The 22,175-nt window shown below is 39.4% G+C and overlaps 2 gene segments (V, D, J or C); both read right to left on the bottom strand.

Annotated features, from left to right (window-relative positions):
• Positions 1 to 3,499: 3,499 nt before the first annotated feature.
• On the bottom strand, positions 3,500 to 4,001 carry LOC139006953 (T cell receptor alpha variable 9-2-like). The segment is given in 2 exon segments: positions 3,500 to 3,834; positions 3,956 to 4,001. Coding segments are annotated over 2 exon segments (381 nt in total).
• Positions 4,002 to 12,822: 8,821 nt separating this feature from the next.
• Positions 12,823 to 13,840, bottom strand: LOC139006887 (T cell receptor alpha variable 14/delta variable 4-like). The segment is given in 2 exon segments: positions 12,823 to 13,196; positions 13,792 to 13,840. Coding segments are annotated over 2 exon segments (423 nt in total).
• Positions 13,841 to 22,175: the final 8,335 nt, after the last annotated feature.

Genomic DNA, 22,175 nt, shown 5'->3' with positions numbered 1-22,175 from the left:
ATATAATTTCACTTTGACTTAATTTCCACCTCTCCCCTTCTCCTGTCCAACTCTTGGGCACGCTACTGACCCATATAGCTGATTCTGATCCAACCACATTTTGCTGGTCAAAGTAAATATTGTCCTCTCTCTTTTCTTCTGTTTTTGTTCCTTATTTTCCTTCTATTTTCTTCTTTTCCATTTATTTTTGTTCCTTCTACTTTCACAGAGATAGATCAAAAGGTAGGTTATTTGGAATATGGGAATAATTTATGGGTCAGTAGATTTTGGAATTTTAGTCCTAACTATTAAAAAACTGAAACGGGTTATGGCGATGTTTACTGTTGAGCTTCCATGCTCACTCACAATTACTAGTAATGTTCTTATTCCCGTACCTCTGCTCAGAGAATCATTCTCACATTGGATTTTTAGAGTACTAACTCCAGCTTTCTGAAGTTTACATAGAGTGGCAGAGCCAAAAATCTGAGGTGAACTCTACACATACACTGTTAACTGTCTCCTCTGTTAACTTTTGCTGCTATACTTTGACTTGTTCACATGCTATTGATCTCCTGACTTAACTACTCCACCCTCAGAACCATAAGAAAGTCATCTTTTGTTGAGCCTACCATGCCCCCTAGTGGGCCAAAACCATGAATAAAGAGGACTTTAGAACAGCTAACTCAGCAGTCACACAACCCCAGCCCCAATCCCTCTGTTTACTGGGTTAACTAAATGCAGATTGTTAGAAAACAAAGTGACTGCCAAGGCTGAATGGAGATTAAAAATGAACAAATTCACCTATATAGTCTTATTAACCAATGTTACCCCAATAAATGGAATAAAAAGAAGCCAAATTCTACTTTTAAAGTGTCATTTCATAAAAATAATTATCTTAAAATAATTTGATAAATCTCATCTTGTGCTATTTACTTGATTTATTTACCTTTGATTGTGGTAAATCCATAAAATTTATTGACGTTTTAGTGTAAATGAGGTAATTCACTAATTTTTAAGAATATACAAAAGAGACATATTAATTTACAGGTTACTAGGGAAGTCAAAAATTATACAAAACTATAATACAACCAGAGTAGGAGCCTAAGAGGAGTGAAAACTAAAACTTACGTGATCCCAGAGGAAGAAAACTGCTTATACCTGGGGTGGTTGAACAAAAGCTGAAGAAGATGTTATTTTCTTCTTTTCTCCTTTATTGGTGAGAATAATAAAGAATATGAATAAACTTTTATAACAGCAATGACTATTAATTTCAACAATAGGAGGAATTCATGAACATGAATTAGTAAAAGTAATAAAACATTACATATAGACTAAAATCCCCTTTGAATATCACTCCAAATTCTCACTCTTCCATCACTTATTCCTCCAAATCTTTCTTGATCTTGATCAATTTGCAGTAGATGGTTTGGGGTTTTTGTACTATAGGTTTAAATCAATAGAAAATATATAGTATAGTATTTAATTTATACTTTATCATAATGCAAATAGACATATTGTGCATACCTTTCTGTAACTGGTTTTATAAACTCAATAATAAATTTAAGTCTTATGTTAACACACATAGGTCCTTTTGCTGAATTATATCCCATACTATGGGTATACTACTGTCTCTACATAGTTCTTCTCCTATGAATAAACAGTTAATATGTTGGTTTCTTATGTATAAAATACAACACTACAGCAAACCTTTTTGAACATTTGTCTTCATTCACATGCACACATGTTTCTCTAGAAGCAAAGCCTAGGAAGACTGAAGGAACAGTCTATGAGAATAGTAGGTGAAAATCACTCCAGGCAGAGGGAAGATCAGGGGCAAAGGCTCTGATGGAGAATGGAATGTATACTGTTCTGATTATCATGCTGGATGTTTTTCTATTTTATTCTTCTTAATTTGCATTGGAACTATAATTTATGAGCTGATTTGATAAACTTCATCTGAAATTATTGTCCTATAATGCCGCTAGTATGTCATTTATTCACCAGCAACTGAGGTCATTCTATAGTAAGTCTGCAAAAGAAAAAGTCCTCTGAAGGACAAGGAGTGTGATATAGCAGGGGGAAATATTAAAGAATATCACACACACACACACACACAAATAATTTAAGGATACTGGAGAGAAAATATGTCACATTTTTCAAAGCAGCAGAGAGAAAAAAAATTTCAATGCAACAGAAGACAGATAAAAAGAAAAGAAAAAATACCAAGAGCATGTGGAGCAAAACCAAAATATTAAAAATAACTCCAAATATATCAGTAATCAAAACATCTATAAAAAGAAATTATTTGATTGAATCAAACTTTTAAAATCTTGCTATATATCACTTAAGGGAAAATCCTGAAAGAAAACAACCAAGAACGCTGAGCACATAGGATCTGACTCTTCCTGCTGCCCTGAGCACAAAGACTGAAGCCTCACCCACCCACCCACTGAATCCACCACACCCACCAAACAGATACCCCAAAGAAGGTCAATGCTGCTGAAGGGCCAGTCTAAGGGGCTCCAAGAGATCACCAAGGTAGGGAACTAAGTTAACTCCTACAAGGTAGGATCTAAGAAAAGAGACAGAGGTTCAAAAATTAATATTCAGATAGGAAGAAAAAAGGAAAACTGGCAGAGATGAAGCATTAAGGAGAAACTAAGATTTACAGAAAGGGATGAAACTGAAACTAAGATAATTCTATACCTTATATAGCAGAGCATAAGGAAGCCAACTGTTAATAACAACTTTTACATTTTTATCAGGGGTCCCTCAACCTTCATTCTTTTACAATTCAGAATCTTTTATGAACTATTTCTAAACCCTCTAAAAACATATTAAAAGAAGATGGAAAACACTCATTACCAAAACTATGTGTAGCTCTTAGCTGGTTGTCTCAGTGGATAGAGCGTTGGCTTGTGGAATGAAAAGTCCCAGGTTCTATTCCGGCCAAGGGCATATGCCCAGGTTGTGGGCTCGATCACCAGTAGGAGGTATGCAGGAGCCAGCTGATCAATGATTCTATCTCATCATTGATGTTTCTAACTCTCTTTCCTTATTCCTTCCTCTCTGAAATCAATGAAAAACATATTTTTTTAAAAAGCCTATGTAATAATTTTGTGCTCAAGGACTTAGTGAAAAGTTGAATCAAGGCAGGCTTTAACTGTCTTGCTTATAAACCTCACACTTATTTATTAGGAGGGCCATTTTTAATATCCTATTATATTAACTGTATCATAAAAAGAAATGTAGAGCCATACCAATACATATAACATATATTAAACATTTAAATAATTTATTATTTTCATTTCCAGGTTTTAGTGCATTATTTCCTAAATAAAAGCCTTCCTTTGTCTTAGATGTCCCTGTACATGTGGAAGTCTAATTATCCTAACAACTGTATTAAAGGGCATAAAATATTGGAAATTTGTATTAAATGTACTTTAAATTTGATATTTTATAATAAAATCCACCACAGTGGATCGAACAGTCACAGACACTCAGCAGCCAGGCTCCTTGTTCAGAGTTTGTGCTCAGCTCCCCCTGCAGTTTCTGTCACTGTGCCACCCAGTGCACAGTAGTACATTGCAGAATCTGACTGGTGGACTGAGGCTTTCTCCAAGTGGAAGGCATCTGGTTGTTTTTGGTATGTGGCTACAAATCCTTTGCTGCTTCCACTCTCGTTGACCCTTGTGGCTGTCAGGAGGAGCTGTGGACCTTCTCCAGGATACTGAACATACCAGAAAAGAGCAGGGAACAGTATGGTCTCATAGGAGCAGTTCACAGTCAGGGGAGCTCCTTCTGAGAGAGTCACTTGGCCTTTTGTCTGGGTCACCGAGTCTCCATGGGCTTGTCCTGAGGAAAAAAAAGAGAACTCTGTCACCTTGGGCATGAAGCTCTTCAACAAAATTAAAGTTAAAGAATTTCCTGACATAATAGTAGAAATATTCCATATTTTAAGAGGTGTGTTACTTACCAAGCACTAAGAGTACCACAGTCACTAAGCCCAGAGAAGAGTTCATCTCTACAGTCTCATCTAAATAATGTTCTTGACTCTTGACATGAAGAAATGCTGAAGACACAGTGAAATGATAAATATACCAATAAGCCTGTATTTCACACAGGAAATGTGTTTGTGTTGGGAAGCTGCACCCCCTGGTGGACAGGGATTGAAATGTTTCTGAGGTTACCACCTGAATACCACAGTTCTCATCTGTGACACTGAGGCACACGTCAGTTTTCAGCTGCGTTTAGAAATCTAAACAATGACTATCTGAAGCTCTCAGGTCTTTTTTCTTCCCTTAAGACAATACCTGACATGCAAGTACTTTAACAGAGCATGCAGGGTATTCCTGCAGTTGGAAGATAGCAATTTGTTTTGAGCATTTTAATACAGTACTATATATTCTCATGTACCTGCTGTGGGCCTGCCTAGAATCCACTGAATCAGGAAGAATTTGGGGTTGAAATCAGAGGAAATAATACAAAGTCTTTATTGAGTGAGTCTTCACTTTTCAGTACTGTACCCCAATATAGAACAATGACTGACATTTATTACGTTCCTACTAAATATTTGCTAAATTGAACTGAAATAAGCAGTCTTTCATTGAAAATTCACTACTATATCACATACAATATTTCCTTAGCCTTAAAATATAAACAATTGTAAGATATGCTATCTTTTTAATAAAAATTTTCAGGAGAAAAAAATCAAATGAATTTCAGAATCATTTTTTAAGTATGAATCCTAGACAAAAGAAACATCTTAATTGAAGTTAGAACATCAATAAAGAGTGATCTCAGATCAATATCTTAATCTCCTACTGTTTTGTTCATTCCAAGATGAGATAACTAAGCAATGTGAGTCAGGCCAGAAGTACAAACCCCATAACCTTAATGCAGATCTAGCATAAAAAAGGCTTTCTACTTTGGAAATTAACCCCTTATCAGGTGTAACCTTGGTGAATATGTTTTCCCCTACACTGGGTTCCCTTTGCATTTTGAGGGTGGTTTCTTTTGCTGTGCAGAAGCCTTTTAGCTTGATGTAGCCCCGTTTATTTATTTTTCCCTTTGTTTCTCTTACCGTAGGAGATGCATCGACAAAATTTCTGCTATGTGAGATGTCTGCAGTTTTACTGCCTATGTTTTCTTCTAGGATTGTTATGGTTCTGTGTCTTACATTTAAGTCTTTTATCCATTTTGAGTTTATTCTTGTGTATAATATAAGTTGGTGATCTATTTTTGGGTTTTTGGGGGGTTTTTTTGCATGTACTTGTCCAATTTTCCCAAAACCATTTATTGAGTAGACTGTCTTTATTATATACTCTTGCCTCCTTTGACAAATATTAATAGATCATATTGGTGTGGGTCTATTTCTGGGGTCCCCGTTCTGTTCCATTGGTTTATATGCCTGTTCTAGTGCCAGTACCAGGCTGTTTTGATTACAAAAGCTTTGTAGTATAATTTGATATCCAGAATTGTGATCCCTCCAACTTTGAACTCATACAACTTAACGATCCAATTAAAAAATGTGCAACAGACCTGAATACATACTTCTTCAAAGAAGACATACAGACAACCAACAGACATAGGGAAAAATGCTCAAAGTCACTAGTCATCAGAGAGATGTAAATTAAAACTACTATGAGGTATCACCTCACACCTGCCAGAATTGCTACCATCAATAAATCAACAGACAATAAGTGCAGATGAGGATGGAGGAAAAAGGGAACCCTAGTGCACTGCTGGTGGGAATGCAGGCCGGTGCAGCCACTGTGGAAAACAGTATGGAATTGCCTCAAAAAATTAAAAATGGCTGCCATTTGACCAGGGATCCCACTTCTGGGAATATATCCTAAGAAACCAGACACACCAATCAGAAAGGATATATGCACCCCTATGTTCATGGCAGCATTATTTACAATAGCTAAAATCTGGAAACAGCCCAAGTGCCCCTCAGTGGATGAGTGGATAAAAAAGTTGTGATACATTTACACCATGGAATACTATCTGGCTATGAAAAAGGGATTTTTTTACCCCTTGTGACAGCATGGATGGAGCTGGAGAATATTATTCTGAATGAAATAAGCCAGTCAGAGAAAGACTAATATCACATGATCGCACTTATATGTGGAGTCTACTGAGCATAATAAACTGACTAATGAACAGGCCCAGAAGCTTGGATTCATGGAACAGGCTGACATATCTCTGAGAAGGGTTGGGGAGCAGAGGGATGGGAAGAGATTAACCAAAAAACTTTTGTACTTATATTCATAACCAACAGACACAGACAATAGTGTGGGGAAGGCCTGGGGTGAGGCGGGGGCTTAGAGGAGGGAATTGGAGGACATCTGTTATGCTCTCAACAATAAAAATAAAATAAAATTTTAAAAATGCTTTCTACAACCATCTATCTGCCACATTCTGTGGACTTTCACTTTAATCAAATAATGTTCGCCCACAGATAGACCAGGAGCTGAGGTTTTGTATCAATAGCCTGTAGCATAAGTTAGAACTCTCTTCTTCATCAGCTATCAAACTGTGGGAGATATACCAGCTGATATTCATCCAACAGCTGATAATAGAATCAATGTGTGAGTGATTTAAAATGACAGATCCTGGGATCTCAACAATAACTGCACGAAACATTTCCAGGACTGAGACCCACTAACATGAACATTTTAAAGCTCCCGTGGGTGGTTCTGTTGCAGCCAGCCTGATACCGATTTACAAGATTTCATTTGTGGTAACTGTCCTGGACCAAGGTGGCTCTCAAAGACCAGAGAGAAAGCTCTGGGATCAGCATGGGGTAATGTCCCTGTGACTACACGAGTTTTTTAAAACTAGTCATTTTTGCCCGGCCAATGTGGCTCAGTTGGTTGAGCCTTGCCCCATGCACCAGGAGGTTCAATCCCCAGTCAGGACACATGCCCAATTTCGGGCTCAATCCCCTGTAGGAGGCATGCAGGAGGAACCTAGTCAATCAATATTTCTCCTTTGCAGATGTTTCTATTTATCCTTCTTTCTTCCTCTCTCTCTGAAATCAATAAAAACTATTTTAAGCAAATAAATAAACTAGTCATTTTTATGAAGTGCCAGCAGCAAAAACAAGCACTTTTTTAATTCTCTATTTATGAACATTCATTTTAAAAAATAAAACAAAAACCCTCTGAGGGTTATTAGGATAAGGTTCTAGAGAAAGCCACACCTTCTGCAAGGCCCTGCAAACATTTATCTGTAGACATGTAGATGGAAGCTTAGTTCAAGCTGTTTCCTGGAATTCTCTCTACACAGATTCAGATCAAGGGACTTCATGAGTCGTCTGAGTGAATATGTGACTAGTCTCCCAGATGTGGACTTAAGCAATTCAGGCCCAACCCTGCCTGGTAATCAGTTGGTTAGAGCATCCTCCTGATAAACTAAGGCTGCAGAGTCCATCCTTGTTAGGGCACATACAAGGATTAACCAATGAATGCATGAATTAGTGGAAAATCAAATTGATCTCTCTCTCTCTCACACACACACACACACACACACACACACACACATCAATCATTAATCAATAAATCAATTTTTAAAAAGAAATTCAGGCCCAGATACATAAATTCTTCTCCACCTTCTAAGATATGTCAGAACTTGCACAAAATTATGCTTGAGAGGAATTTGAAAAAGCAGCCACAAACTTCTATTCTGATATACAAGGAGAAAAACAAAATAAGTTGAAAAGATGTTGGGTTGAAAGTAAACAGCACAGCATATGGGTATAGGAAGTTGTTGCATATTCTTTAAAAAAAAAACATATTTTAAAGCAAATGAGAACCTATAGGAGATTTATTTTGCATTTTGTGTCACACAAGAAAACTTAAACAACATTAAGGGGTGATATTTGTTACATTTTTATTTTATTTTTATTTTTTAAATACATTTTATTGATTTTTTTTTTTTTTACAAAGAGGAAGGGAGAGGGATGGAGAGTTAGAAACATCAATGAGAGAGAAACATTGATCAGCTGCCTCCTGCACACTTCTGGGGATATGACCACAACCAAGGTACATGCCCTTGACTGGAATCGAACGTGGGACCCTGCAGTCCGCAGGCCGACACTCTATCCACTGAGCCAAACCGGTTAGGGCTGTTACATTTTTTATTTTAATGGCTGTTTAAATGCATGATTTTCATAAAACCAAATTGCAGCTATTTAATGTAAACAATTTCATAAGATTATTCATTTCTAGATACTTGTGAATCCATCACCACAATCAAGATAATGAACATACGCATCTCCCCCAAAGTTTCCCCATGTCTCTTTGTAATCCTTCCCTCAACCTTGTTCCTGTTTTCAGGCAACATCTCTGTCACATTTTAGTTTGCATCATTTGTACGCTTTTGTCTGGCTTCTTTCTCTCAACATAATTATTTTGAATTCTTCCATGGTCTCATGAGTAGCAACATTTAATTCCATTTTGTTGCTGAGTAGTAAGTATTCCATCATCTAACTAATAATAGCCTAGGGCCATCACGACCAGAACGGATAAGCGAACAGTGGGTCCTGGCCAACGAGGCACGCAGATGGGAAGGGCCTGTGGGCTTTGGGCCTCTGGGTCATGGCAGCGGTGAGAATGGTCTGTGAGCCCGGGGCCTTCGAGGTGCATTGGTGGCGAGCAGTGTCTTTAACCCTGGGCCACCGAGGCACGGAGGCAAGAAAGGTCTTGTGCCCCTGGCTGCCAGGGTGCAGGAGAACTCTGGCTCTCAAGCTTTTGGGGGTATGGCCGGCCTTCAAACTGTACCATGACAAAAGGGAGGAGGGAGCCCCATTCCTCACAGAATCCACTCTTGAGAGGAGGAAGCCTGCATGCCTGATCGCCCCTAACCATTCTGCCTGCCTACCTGCCCAAGGGTCCCCGGATTGCGAGAGGGTGTAGGCCAGGCTGAGGGAACCCCCTCCTGGTTCATGAATTTCATGCACTGGGCCTCTAGTATAAAGATAAAACAATTTGTTTACATTTACAAATAGATTTACATTTTCGTTAGCCCCTATTTAGGGTTGTTACAAATAAAGCTACTATGAACATTTGTGCATACAATTATTTTAAAACATATGCTTTCATTTCTCTGTGGTCAATACCTGAGTGTGGAATGACGAGATCATATGATAGGTGTACATTTGACTTTGTTTAACTTGTTTGTTTTAGTAGCATGTTTGTAGATACCATTGGATTTTCTACTGGACAATTATGATGTCTGTGAACTAAGAGGATTGCTGCTTCCTTTTTGAATTGTATGTCTTTTATTGTTTTCTCTTGCCTTATTGCACCGGCTAAAACATCTAGTACAATATTAAATAAGAGAGGTATGGGCCAAAATTCTTGAGCTTAGAGGGAAGCATTCAGTCTTTCACCATCAAGTATGACATTTGATATAGGTTTTTGGTAGAGGCCTTTTATGAAGTTGGAGAAATTGCCTTAGATTCCAGATTCACTTGGAATTTGTAATGAGAAACAAATTGGATTTGTCAAATGCTTTTTCTGTACCTACCGAGATTACTCTCATTAATTGATCAACTGTTGATTATCAATCTCTTTGTATACATTATTGATAAATTGTCATGACAAAATATTAAAGAAAATATAACTCTTCCATTTAACAAATAATGAGACAAAGTTCCCAATTGCTTAGAAAGCAGTTTTAAATACAGTTTCTTCCGATAGCAAAAATCTGTTTCCTGGTTTTTTCACCACTAATTATTTTCAGAGAACATTTGAGAGAAAGCCTAGAGGGTAGAAAAATTAATTCTTCAGCCTTTGAATTATCTTAAGACAGTATGTTAACAGGTTCTTTATTTATGAAAAAGGGACTAACAACAAAGAATTAAATAATTGCAGGCTTGGCTTTTCACACAAAAAAAGAAAAGAAACACAAGGACAGAAACTGCAATTCGGGGCAGACCACTAGGTTGTGTCTTGACAATTCCTTTTAGACCAGTGGTTCTCAACCTTCCTAATGCCGTGACCAATACAGTTCCTTATGTTGTGGTGACTGCCAACCATAAAATTATTTTCGTTGCTACTTCGTAACTGTAATGTTGCTACTGTTATGAATCGTAATGTAAATATCTGACATGCAGGATGTATTTTCATTGCTACAAATTGAACATAATTAAAGCATAGTGATTAATTACAAAAACAATACGTAATTGTATATGTGTTTTCCAATGGTCTTAGGCGACCCCTGTGAAAGGGTCGTTTGACCCCCAAAGGGGTCGCGACCCACAGGTTGAGAACCTCTGTTTTAGACCAAGTAATAGATACTTGACTTGAGCAATGCACTGTAGCAAGGGTGTCAAACTCTCCCAGACTTTTGTGAATCTACAGGAAATTGAAACTTCATACATGGCTGATTATCACTCTCTTCTTCTGTTCCTTTAAACTTGTTTATAATAAAGCAGCCTAGACCAGTGGTTGGCAAACTCATTAGTCAACAGAGCCAAATATCAACAGTATAATGATTGAAATTTCTTTTGAGAGCCCAATTTTTTAAACTTAAACTATATTGATAGGTACATTGTTATTAACTTAATTAGGGTAGTCCTAAGGCTTCGGAAGAGCCACACTCAAGGGGCCAAAGAGTCGCATGTGGCTCGCGAGCCGCAGTTTGCCGACCACGGGCCTAGACCATAGTTCTTCAAAGGATCCAGTATAAATTTCTAAAAATAAATTTTATACCCTAAGTGTTGATATATGTATATACAACTTTCCAACAAAAGTTGGAAGTAACACAAATGCCCATCAACAGATGAATGGATAAACAAAATGTGACATATACATACATTGGAATATTAGGCTTAAAAAGGAAAGAAATTCTGACACATGCTGCAACATGGGTGAACATTATACTAATATATAACACTAGATGCACTAGGTTACAATATGACCAATAGTGCATTTGTCCACTTTTATGAGGCATCTGAAATAGTCAAATTCATAGTATGAGAACTCAAAGGGTAGTTGCCAGAGGCTGGAAGGATAGGGGGAATCAAGTGTTACTGTTTAAGGAGTAGAAATTTTCAGTTTTTCAAGATGAATAGAGTTCTAGAGAGAAGATAGTGGTGCTTCTTGATCAACAATGTAAGCGTACTTGCTATCACTCAATTGTACACCTAAAATGGTAAAAATTTACATTAAAATGGCAAAATGTTAATAACTTAAAAATTTTAAACACACTCCTTTTCTGATTTCTACTCTGCACATCTGCTTTCCAAATCTTATATAATAAAAGGCTAATATGTAAATTTTCCCCTTGACCTGGAGTTCAACAAGGGACAAGGCCGGCCAGCAAACAACCCACAGCCCCTCTGCCTAGCCAGTCCCAACCCCGATCAGCCCCCACATTACAATCAGGGGCAGGGCCAGGCTGCCAACTGTCCTCAGCCCCTCCCCCAAGCCAGCCCACCTGATCACCCTGATCAAGGCAGGCCGGCTAGACTCCACATGTGCATGAATTCATGCACTGGGCCTCTAGTGTAAATATAAAAGTGAGTACAATACAAGGTCACTTATGAAAAACCCATTACCATTCAAACTATAAGGCACTAAGACAATGGGGTTAGACATAGAAGGAGGAAATATTAGAGAATGAGGATTTGGGATTGTGGAGCACTGATAAAACAAAGAAAGAGGGCAAGGAAGTGTGCAACTGTGCAACATGATGGCAAAAAGCTTTTAGAATGGTGGTAAAGTTAAGGACAAGAGTAGAAAAAAATAATTCACACACTGCTTCTTCACAAGGTTTCCCTAGAGCCACTAATTATTGATCATTTTATGAGTGACTGGTGGAAGACAGGTAAATCTGAAATGAGCTCTTCCATGCTGGAGTATTAATAAGATGGAAGAACACAAAGCTTGTCACATAGTAGGCACGTTCGAAAGTAAAGGAGGGTACCTTACCTCAGCTAACAAATATAACTTAAACTAACTCAGTAAACAATATGAAAGACCATAACGTAAAAAAGAGAAAAACAGAAAGATTCCATAGCCATCGTTATTAAAAACAATGCCTTTAAAATAAAATATACTCAATAAATATTTATTGAACAAGTTGATAGGGAAAATCTGACAATTTTACATAGTTTTACTGATTTTTGAGTCAGATGTTTCTGAATTTCCTTAGTCAATTCTTCTAGCTCAATCTGTCACCAACGGTAAGTTGTTTATTGTGGCTCTTCTTTATATCCAATAAACTATTTCAACCCAAATTTTCTTTTTCTTTTTTTTTCTTTTTTTTTTTTTTTTATTTTTCGCTAAAAGTATTACAAAGTGTATTAGATAAGTGTCCTTTTTTCCCCCCCCGCCCTTGACAGACCCCTGCCCTCCCTTACCCCCCAGTGTCTTATGTCCATTAGTTATGATTATATGGATGCATACCAGTCCTTCGGTTGATCTCTTAATCCCCTCCCTCCTCCCCCCCAACCCTCCCTGGCCTTCCCACTGCAGTTTGACAATCAGTTTGAGGCAGCTCTGCCTCTGTATCTATTATTGTTCAAAAGTTTGTAATGGTCTTTATTATCCATGAATGAGTGAGATCATGTGGTATTTTTCCTTCATTGACTGGCTTATTTCACTTAGCATAATGCTCTCCAGTTCCATCCATGCTGTTGCAAATGGTAAGAATTCCTTCTTTTTTACAGCAGCAAGATATGGATGTTTTTGATGAATGATAACTCTACACATGTTCCATGAACCTAGAGAGGTATTTTCATAGGGTGTTTTCCCTCTAACCCTACCTACACCTGTGCTGTCACAGCCCTTGTTGCTTCCTGTCTGTGATTACAATTCCCCGCCTTGGTCCCTACAGCAGGTGGATGCATGAAGCAGAGCCCTGGGATTTTGGTACACCTCCTTCTAACACGCCTCTCACTGTGGGCTCAGTCAGGGCACAGAAATACACTGCTGAGTCCTCCAGCTGTGAAGCTGAGATGACAAGGTTGGCAGAACTCTTTGCTTTCTGAAAATTCAGTGAGTAGCGGCCTCCTGTGGCATTTTGCTGGTTGTAAGAGTCCTGACGAATGAGGAAAACCATCGCCCCACTGCTGAGCTGCTTGTACCAGAATAGACTGTAACGTGTAACACTGATTTCATATGTGCACTCCAGGCTCACAGCCTCCTTCTCCTGCACCAGGATTGCTTGTTGGCCTTGAGTTACCTTCTGGGCAATACTGGATCCTGAGAGAAAAAAATACAAACAGAAGGATATGGGATAAGTGGTGTGGGACAGAAAATATATATATATATATTTTATATATGTCTCCTTTTTCACCAATTAACCCTCCCCCCCCACCACCACCTCCAGCCATTCCCACCCCTGGCAAGCCCCCCGCCCCCCCCCCAACTGCCCCAGTGTCTGTGTCCATTGGTTATGCTAATATGGATGCATACAAGTCCTTTGGTTGCTCTCTAACTGCCCCCCCCCCCCCACACACACACACCTCCCCTGCCATTTGTCTCGGGATCTATTTTGGTTCATCAAATTATGTTGATCATTATATCCCTCATATGAGTGAGATCATGTGATATTTATCTTTCTCTGACTGGCTTCTTTCGCTTAGCATAATGCTCTCCAGTTACATTAGTGCTGTTGCAAATGGTAAGAGTGCCCTCTTTTTTATAGTGGAGTAGTCTTCCATTGTGTAGATGTACCACACAGAAAGATTTTTTTTTACTCCCAGCCAGCTTTCCTTCCCAGGGTACTCATACAAGGCTGCCTGCACCCCTGTTGTTATGTCACAGAGAAGACCCATTCCCACTGGGGCATCCTTACCTAGCCACATGGAAGTTATGACCAGCCTCAGAAGACCGTACACCAACATGTTCAAGTTCTCCCACTTGGTGGAAGATATCTTCTTTTTCTTCCTCAGTGTGAGGGCTCTGCAAGGCGAGGTGACTGGCAGATGGAGAGAAGAAATGCTGAGCTGTGTGCTGCTGCTGCCCCAGAACAGGAAACAGGGTTTCTGGTGCAGCACGTTGCTGTGGGTCACGTCAGACTTTCTATGTACCGGCTGAGAGCCTCACCCAACCCACACTTCCTTTTGCATTACCAACTCTTTTTTAATTTTATTTTTCAATTACCCTTTATGTCCAATATTATTTTGTTTTTATTTCAGGCTTATAGTAGTGGTTAGACAATCATATACTTTACAAAGTGTTCTATCCAATATTTTCAGTAACAACCTGGCACCATACATAGTTATTACAATATTTTTTACTATATTCTTTATGCTGTACTTTACATCCTAATGACTATTTTATAACTACCAATTTGTACTTCTTAATACCTTTTCTTTTTTTTTTCACCTGGGTCTGCAACCACCCTCCTCTCTGGCACATTCCTAGGTTGCAGATTTGATCCAAGTTTGGGTCCCTACGAAGGCAACTGGTTGATGTTTCTCTCTTACATCTATGTTTCTATCTATCTATCTACCTATCTATCTATCTATCTATTTACCTATCTACCTATCTATTTATCTATCTCTCCCTCTCTCTCAAATCAATAAAAGCATATCCTGGGGTGAGGATTTAAATTTTCTTTTAAATATTGAGATCAAAATGGTTAAATGGGTATTTTCTACCATCTCCTTACCCTCTCCCACCTTCTCACCACCCCCCAAAAAAACAATTTTCACAATTGTACACTAAGTAGAGTGCCTGTGCAGAAGTTCAGGAATCTAGCACAGAAGTTACACTGTGTGAGAAGTACATTGTGAGAACAAAAAATATCTGAGATTTGTAGCATGTTAAAGGTTAGGAGGAATGATTTCATTTTAGCTAGTCACGCCTTCCCCTGTGCAGCATGGTGCAGACCAATAGAAATCTTCTGGGCCTTTGGTTTTTCCCATCGGGGAACGTGAGCGTATGTGAGTGAGCCCTGGCTCTCCCAACTTTAGGGGAAGCTGCCAAAGAGACTCGCCTCATTCTTGCTCCATCCATATACTGAGGTGAGCTGCCCAGCTGGGAAGCGGGAAGCACCTGGAACAGCATCCAGGGCTCTCAGTGGGCATTAAAGGGACACATATTCCATTAACTGCAGCACAGACAGACGACATCAGGAACCTGCCCACGAGATGCTGGGGACACCTTGCCTGCAGATTCCCACAACTGGTCCACGAGCACCCCCAATGCTCAGCACCTCACCCAAACACCATTCCACTTGGTGGCCGGCTACCAGTGCACACAAGAGGGTAACAAGAGTCAGCCTCTACAGATGGCTAGTTTGTGGGCTCAGAAAGGGTCCCACTGTGAGGGACTGGGTGAAACCACACAAATTTGAGCAGTCAGCACCACCTGAGGGAAAGCAAACAATAGGGAACCTGTCAACACACAGTCTGGTTTTGCAGGATGAAAAAAAAGGCCATAATGTTTGTAGTGAATTGTCCAGCAAAGGGAGGAAACCAATACTGCAGTGAAGGTTTAAAGTCTCATGAGTCTAAGTATGTACTGACTCTGCATCTCTGACCAGAGGATTTCTTCTTTCATAAAACAATTCCCATGTATATGCGATAAAGCAGTTAAGTCCATAGTAATTGTGCCCTCTCTTCCTCACTTCTAATTTGGTTTAGGAAGAATAAACCAATAAAACAAAAGCCATGCATCATGCATCCCTCTCCCTGTCTTCCAGGAAATGGACCAATCAACAGGCAACTTGCTTTTACTGGACTGGAGCTAGTGGTTATAGTGAGGAAATAATGGAAGTCATTGAGGTGTTGGGCTACAATACTGGCCTTTCTTGTTCACATGTTATGCATCTGGTTTAATGTGATGCATTTCCTTACAAGAAAAAACAATTCATTACTGACAACCATAACTCCCCCAAGAGCAATTATCTCTCCATACCAGTCACCAATTCTTTAGGGCGAATATAAGAGATCTTGAAAATAACCTACGCAGGACCACAGGTGGGATAATTGGGAAATTAATGATTCATGCAACATTTGTCATTCCATTTATTTATCCATAACATTAAAAGAATTGACTTTTTTTAAAAAAAGAAAAAGGTTGTGGTTAGTAAAGTTTATTCAGTCAAAACATGAAGATGAGGCAAGGATATTTGTCACAAGCTATCTGTAAATTATCTATTCACCTAATGCCTTTGTGCACTCCACTAATAATAGTAAGGTAGCTAATACTTATAAAAATTTTCCTCTATACCCCAAAAAGAAAGATTTGAGTCATAATGGGAGCAAAAAATTACAAGTCTAGGAGTAGATTTAATTGTCTTAAAATAACAGAGTTTTATTGAGAAAGACATCTATAAATAGAAAGAAACTATATGTTCTTACATAATGAAATAATCAAATACACACATTAGGAGTTCTGATCCTCACAAATCAATATATAAATTTAATTCTATCACAAAGCTTAAATTAAAAATATGAGTAAATACCAGAACTCACCTATCTTTAACAAACATCTACTGATTATCAACTATGTGGGAAAGTTAGTGCTGAGTACTGAGGCTATAGCAGTGAATAATATACAACTCAGTCTTTTAAATTGTATGAGAATATAAGTGTGAACAAATATGTACAGAATTTGGGAACAGAGAATTGCTTTGTGTGTTTAATCAGAAGCTCACTTTCTTAAATCATGTCCTATCCTGATTTCCTCAAACACACAAATAGTACATACCATCACTGGGCTCTGAAAACAAACATGTCACATATTTTTAACAATAAAGTGGTCAGAACACATAGAAAAAACTCACATTTTGCCACAGATGTAGAAGAAAATTAATATAAATCTGTAATTTACTAAAATTTCTCACAGAACTATTAAATAGCAGGTGTTGCAAGAGAAGTCTCAATGAAATGAAAATGCTCAATTCAAGATGTACAATTCAATAAAAAAATCATGATTCTAATTACACTAAAAATTAATTGAAATATAATTTAACTGTTAGCAATATTATCTGCTTACATAATTATCAATTTCACATTTTTTTATTATACATATTTTCTATATTTGGCATGTAATAATTTATAATCAGAAAAAGTAATAAAGGCTGTTTTCAAAACACAATAATTAAAGGACCAATCATAATAAAGATTGTGATATTGATGCTAAGGGGTTTCTTATAGGACAGGAGTTTGAATAGCAAATATAAAGTCGTCTTTAAAGCCTACGTTTCAAAATTAAACATTACTAACTCACTTCAAGAATCCATTGGAGAGGCCAAGATGGCGGCGTAGGTAAACACCGGAGACGGCTGCCACAAACAACCATTTCAAAAATACAACTAAAAGACGGAACGGACATCACCCAGAACCACAGGAAGGCTAGCTGAAGAGAGACTCTACAACTAGAAGGAAAGACAACGCAGAGGAGGCTCAGAGGAGGCGCAGTGTGGAAAATACAAAGGTACCGAGGTGCGCGCAAAAGCGGGCTGGTGGCTGAGGGCGCGGTTGTCGTTTTCGGTCGGGAGTGAGTCTCAGACTCTGGGCTCCAGATCCAGGCGAGTCTCTAGGGACCCAGACTCAAACGGGAGAAGCGGGATTATCCGGCATCAGTTGGAACCTGAGGGCAGCTTTCTCTCCGAGGTTTGCAGCGGCTGCCGGGGTTCTGAGAAGCAGAGCCTCTGGGAACGGGACTGAGAGCGGCCATAACTGCTCCCTCCGCTGGCCCTGTTGATCCCGCCCCGCCCAAGCCGTGCGCAGAGCCATTTGCCGGATCGCTTCAGGCAAAGGCTAGATTAGCACCTCCCAGAGGACAGAAGTTTTCCACACAGCTCATTCTCGCAGCCAGTCAGCCTGGTGGTCAAATCCCTCTAGTATTAACCACAACAATCTGGGCTTAACTAGAACAAGACTGCGCACAAAGACCACAAGGGGGTGCACCAAAAAGGCATAAAAAATGCGGAGACAAAAAAAATGACAGAAATGGAGGATATGGAGCTAAAAATCACAATTTTGAGGGTTTGCAAAAAACTCGAGGAGAGCCTCACGAAAACTAATGAGACCCTCCATGCTACGATAAAGAAATTAGAAAGTAAGCATACACGGACTGAAATAAAGAATATTATACCCAATAGCAGACCAGAGGAGCGCAAGAATCAAGTCAAAGATTTGAAATACGAAGAAGCAAAAAACACCCAACCGGAAAAGCAAAATGAAAAAAGAATCCGAAAATACGAAGATAGTGTAAGGAGCCTCTGGGACAGCTTCAAGCGCACTAATATCAGAATAATAGGGGTGCCAGAAGATGAGAGACAGCAAGATATTGAAAACCTATTTGAAGAAATAATGGCAGAAAACTTCCCCCACCTGGTGAAAGAAATGGACTTACAGGTCCAAGAAGTGAAGAGAACCCCAAACAAAAGGAATCCAAAGAGGACCACACCAAGACACATCATCATTAAAATGCCAAGAGCAAAAGACAAAGAGAGAATCTTAAAAGCAGCAAGAGAAAGAGACTCAATTACCTACAAGGGAATACCCATACGACTGTCAGCTGATTTCTCAACAGAAACTTTACAGGCCAGAAGGGAATGGCAAGAAATATTCAAAGTACTGAATACCAAGAACCTACAACCAAGATTACTTTATCCAGCAAAGCTATCATTCAGAATTGAAGGTCAGATAAAGAGCTTCACAGATAAGGAAAAGCTAAAGGACTTCATCACCACTAAACCAGTATTATACGAAATGCTGAAAGGTTTCCTTTAAGAAGAGGAAAAAGAAGAAAAAGGTAAAGATACAAATTGTGAACAACAAACATGCATCTATCAACAAGTGAATCTAAGAATCAAGTGAATAAATAATCTGATGTACAGAATGAACTGGTGATTACAATGAATCAGGGACATAGAAGGGGAATGGACTGACTATTCTTGGGGGGGGGGGGAGGGCAATGGGAGATGCGGGAAGAGACTGGACAAAAATCGTGCACCTATGGATGAGGACAGTGGGTGGGGAGTGAGGGCGGAGGGTGGGGCGGGAACTGGGAGAAGGGGAGTTATGGGAAAAAAAAGAGGAACAAATGTAAACAGAACAATAAAGATTTAATTAAAAAAAAAAAAAGAATGTTCAAAGGGAAAAAAAAGAATCCATTAAGCAACAAACACCCAACCATATGTTCTAACCCTTTCTGGGTCATCTTGAAACTGACCTCTTATTAAGTGTTTTTATACCAACACACTATTTTCCACTTGCAAATAAGCAATAAGACAAATGCTGTGCTTGCAGGTCTGTCCCAGGCAGAGGGGGCTGCCCCCTCGCAGGTTTGTGTACAGGATACAGGTGCCTGGGAAGCAATGTGTACTCGCTGCACAAAAGTAGACGGCTGAGTCTCCAGGTTGGGTGGCTGCGATGTGCAAGGAGAAATGTTTGGCTGCCTTATTCAAGAAAACAGTGAGTCTTTCATCTTCGTTTATGTCCTTATTTGAACGAATGCCTATAATGAACTGGGGACCTTTTCCAAGTTCTTGTTTATACCAAGGAAAGTAGTCAGAGCCACTGTCGGAATAAGAACAGTTGATAACAGCGGTGTTTCCCTCCTGGACACTCAGGGTAGAAGGATGCTGATCCACTTTCCCTCCATGGCTGACCCCTATGCAGAAAGAAAGAGTCAGAGAAAGAGGAAGAGTGACCAGATCATTAAACTTTATCATTTTCTTTTTATCCAGTAACTAAGGAACCCTGAATAAAGCCAGTGTTGCTTCTAAAGAATATCCACTAATACATTGTTTCCCGTAAACCCTCAACTCACGGTCCAGCTGCAGCCACAAGAACATGAACAAAGCTCCAATGGACGTCTTCATCATTCTTCCTACTCAGGATCAATTGTGGACCTGCAATCACAGCCAGGGGAGCTACTGCTGTTATCAAGTTACCCCTCCTTTCCTCTGACCATCATAGGGGTTTCTCACATTCTACCCAGCCAATAAGGAAAAGACTGTGCTTCTGCCAAAGCCTGTTCAATCAGAATCCACTCAAATGCACCCTCCACATGTTCTGCATCAGCACAGGTGCACTGCCATCTTGTGGTTACATTCACAACTACTGAACTTGCTGTTAAATATTCTCTTACCCTGTGCCTCTGAGGGACTCAAAACAGCAATTTGTCAAATAAATTAAGTCAAATCAGAGAATATGGAAGAATATAGAGATCAAGGTTTGTAACTCTGCACACTACTGAGTCATTGTTAATATTTTGGAAAGAGTCAGATGCTGTTGGTATTTATTCTACAATGGCCTGGGTTTACATGTTTGAAATTTGGAAAACGCAAAGGTTCACTCTCTTAAGCAAAAAATATATATAAAATCTTCCTCTTCAAGCTATCATACATAAACACAATGGAATACAACTCAGCCTTAAAAATGAATTAAATCTTACTTTTACAACAGTATGGATGGACCTAGAGTGTATAATGCTAAGTGAAATAAATCAGACAGAGAAAGACAAATACTATATGATTTCACTTGCATGTAGAATCTAATGAACAAAAGAAACAAACAAAATAGAAACAGACCCATAGATTTAGACAACAGGCAGACAGTTGTAGGCTAGGTGAAAAAGGGGAAGGGCTTAAGCAGTACAAAATAGTAGTTACAGATTAGTCACAAAGATGTACATTACAACATAGGGAATCCTATATAATAAAGAGGTAATATGCAAATTAACCCTCAAGCCCTCACAAGATGGCTGCCTACGACCAGGCCAGCAGGGGGGTTAATGAGGGACAACCAAACGACTGAACAAGCAGGCTGCATGGGGTGACCAGGCCAGCAAGGAGGGGGCAGGTAGGGGTGACCAGGCTGGCGGGGAGGTGCAGTTGGAGGCGACCAGGCTGGCAGGGGAGGCAATAAAGGGTGACCAGGCTGGCGGAGGGGGACAGTTAGGAGGGACCAGGCCAGCAGGGAGGGGGCAGTTGGGGGCGACCTGGCTGGCAGGGTGGGGGCAGTTAGGGGTGATCAGGCTGGCAGGCACAGGCAGTCAAGGGAAATCAGGCTGGCAAGGGGGGGGCAGTTAGGGGCAACCAGGCAGGCAGGCAGATGAGCGATTAGAAGCCAGCAGTCCAGGGTTGTGAGAGGAATGTTCCACTGCAGGTTTATTAAACTGGCAGTCAAACATCCCCTGAGGGGTCCCTGATTGGAAAGGGTGCAGGCTGGGCTGAGGAGACACCCCCGTGCAAGAATTTCGTGATAGTGAATAATATCGTGATAACTATGTGTGGGACCAGGTGGGCCCTTGAAGCAGCATGAAGACCATTCTATAAAGTGTATAATTTTCTAAGCCCTTTGCTATACTTCTGAAACTGATACAAAATAATATTGAATACAATCTGAAATTGAAAAAAATTTTTAAATTTAAAATCCCTCCCTTTTTAGCTAAACCTGCCATCCTCATTTGTCTTCTATGAAGAAAAGCTCTTTCTAAAAGGAATATGTAAGGAAAAGATTAGAGTTTGAGGGAGAAGATCATTGGATATTTCAAGTACCTTCTATCTCAAAGCCTGCTCCTCTAAGCTGATTTTGCCTGTGACCTTGCTATTCCCAGAGAACTGATAGTACCAAAGTGAATATTAGGAATCTTTCCTCAATTAAGATGATTGCGATTAAAAGTAAAGGATTGAATCTCCATGATAAGAGAGTAGGGGATATCTTCCATGCGTTATTAATATTTCAACCATAAGAAACAACTTGACCCACAGGTTGGGTTGCATTGCAGTGAGAAATCTGACACACAGTAAGAAACCTATTCTAGGCCCTGGCTGAGTAGCTCAGGTGTTTAGAGCTTTATCCCAATACACCAAGATTGTGAGTCTGATCCCTGGGCAGGGCACAGGCAAAAACCAACCAATGAATGCATAAATAACTGGAAGAACACATCAATGTTTCTCTCTCTCTCTCAAATCAATAAATAAATTTTAAATAAATCTATTTTAATGCTGTGTGTCTTATATTCCTCAAAGTACTAAAAAAGTACAGCTTCTGAGAAAATAAAACTACATGTAAGTTTATTCTTGGCATGGTTTAATTTTCTTATCAAGATGGATAACCTTTCCTAAAATACAATTACTAACTCATATCCTCAGTAGAATTTTATCTGAAGTATAATCCAATTCTCCTGGCATGGATCCTGCCTCTCTGGCCATTGCTGTCTCAGATTCCACACTCTATCATTTTTCTCATGAACTCCACTACACTGATC

The sequence above is a fragment of the Myotis yumanensis genome, unplaced genomic scaffold (assembly GCF_028538775.1).
Source record: "Myotis yumanensis isolate MYYU_CA2020_CCGP unplaced genomic scaffold, mMyoYum1.0.hap1 SCAF_1, whole genome shotgun sequence".
NCBI classification, from domain to species: Eukaryota; Metazoa; Chordata; class Mammalia; order Chiroptera; family Vespertilionidae; genus Myotis; species Myotis yumanensis.
This window is presented reverse-complemented; position numbering and strand designations above follow the sequence as displayed.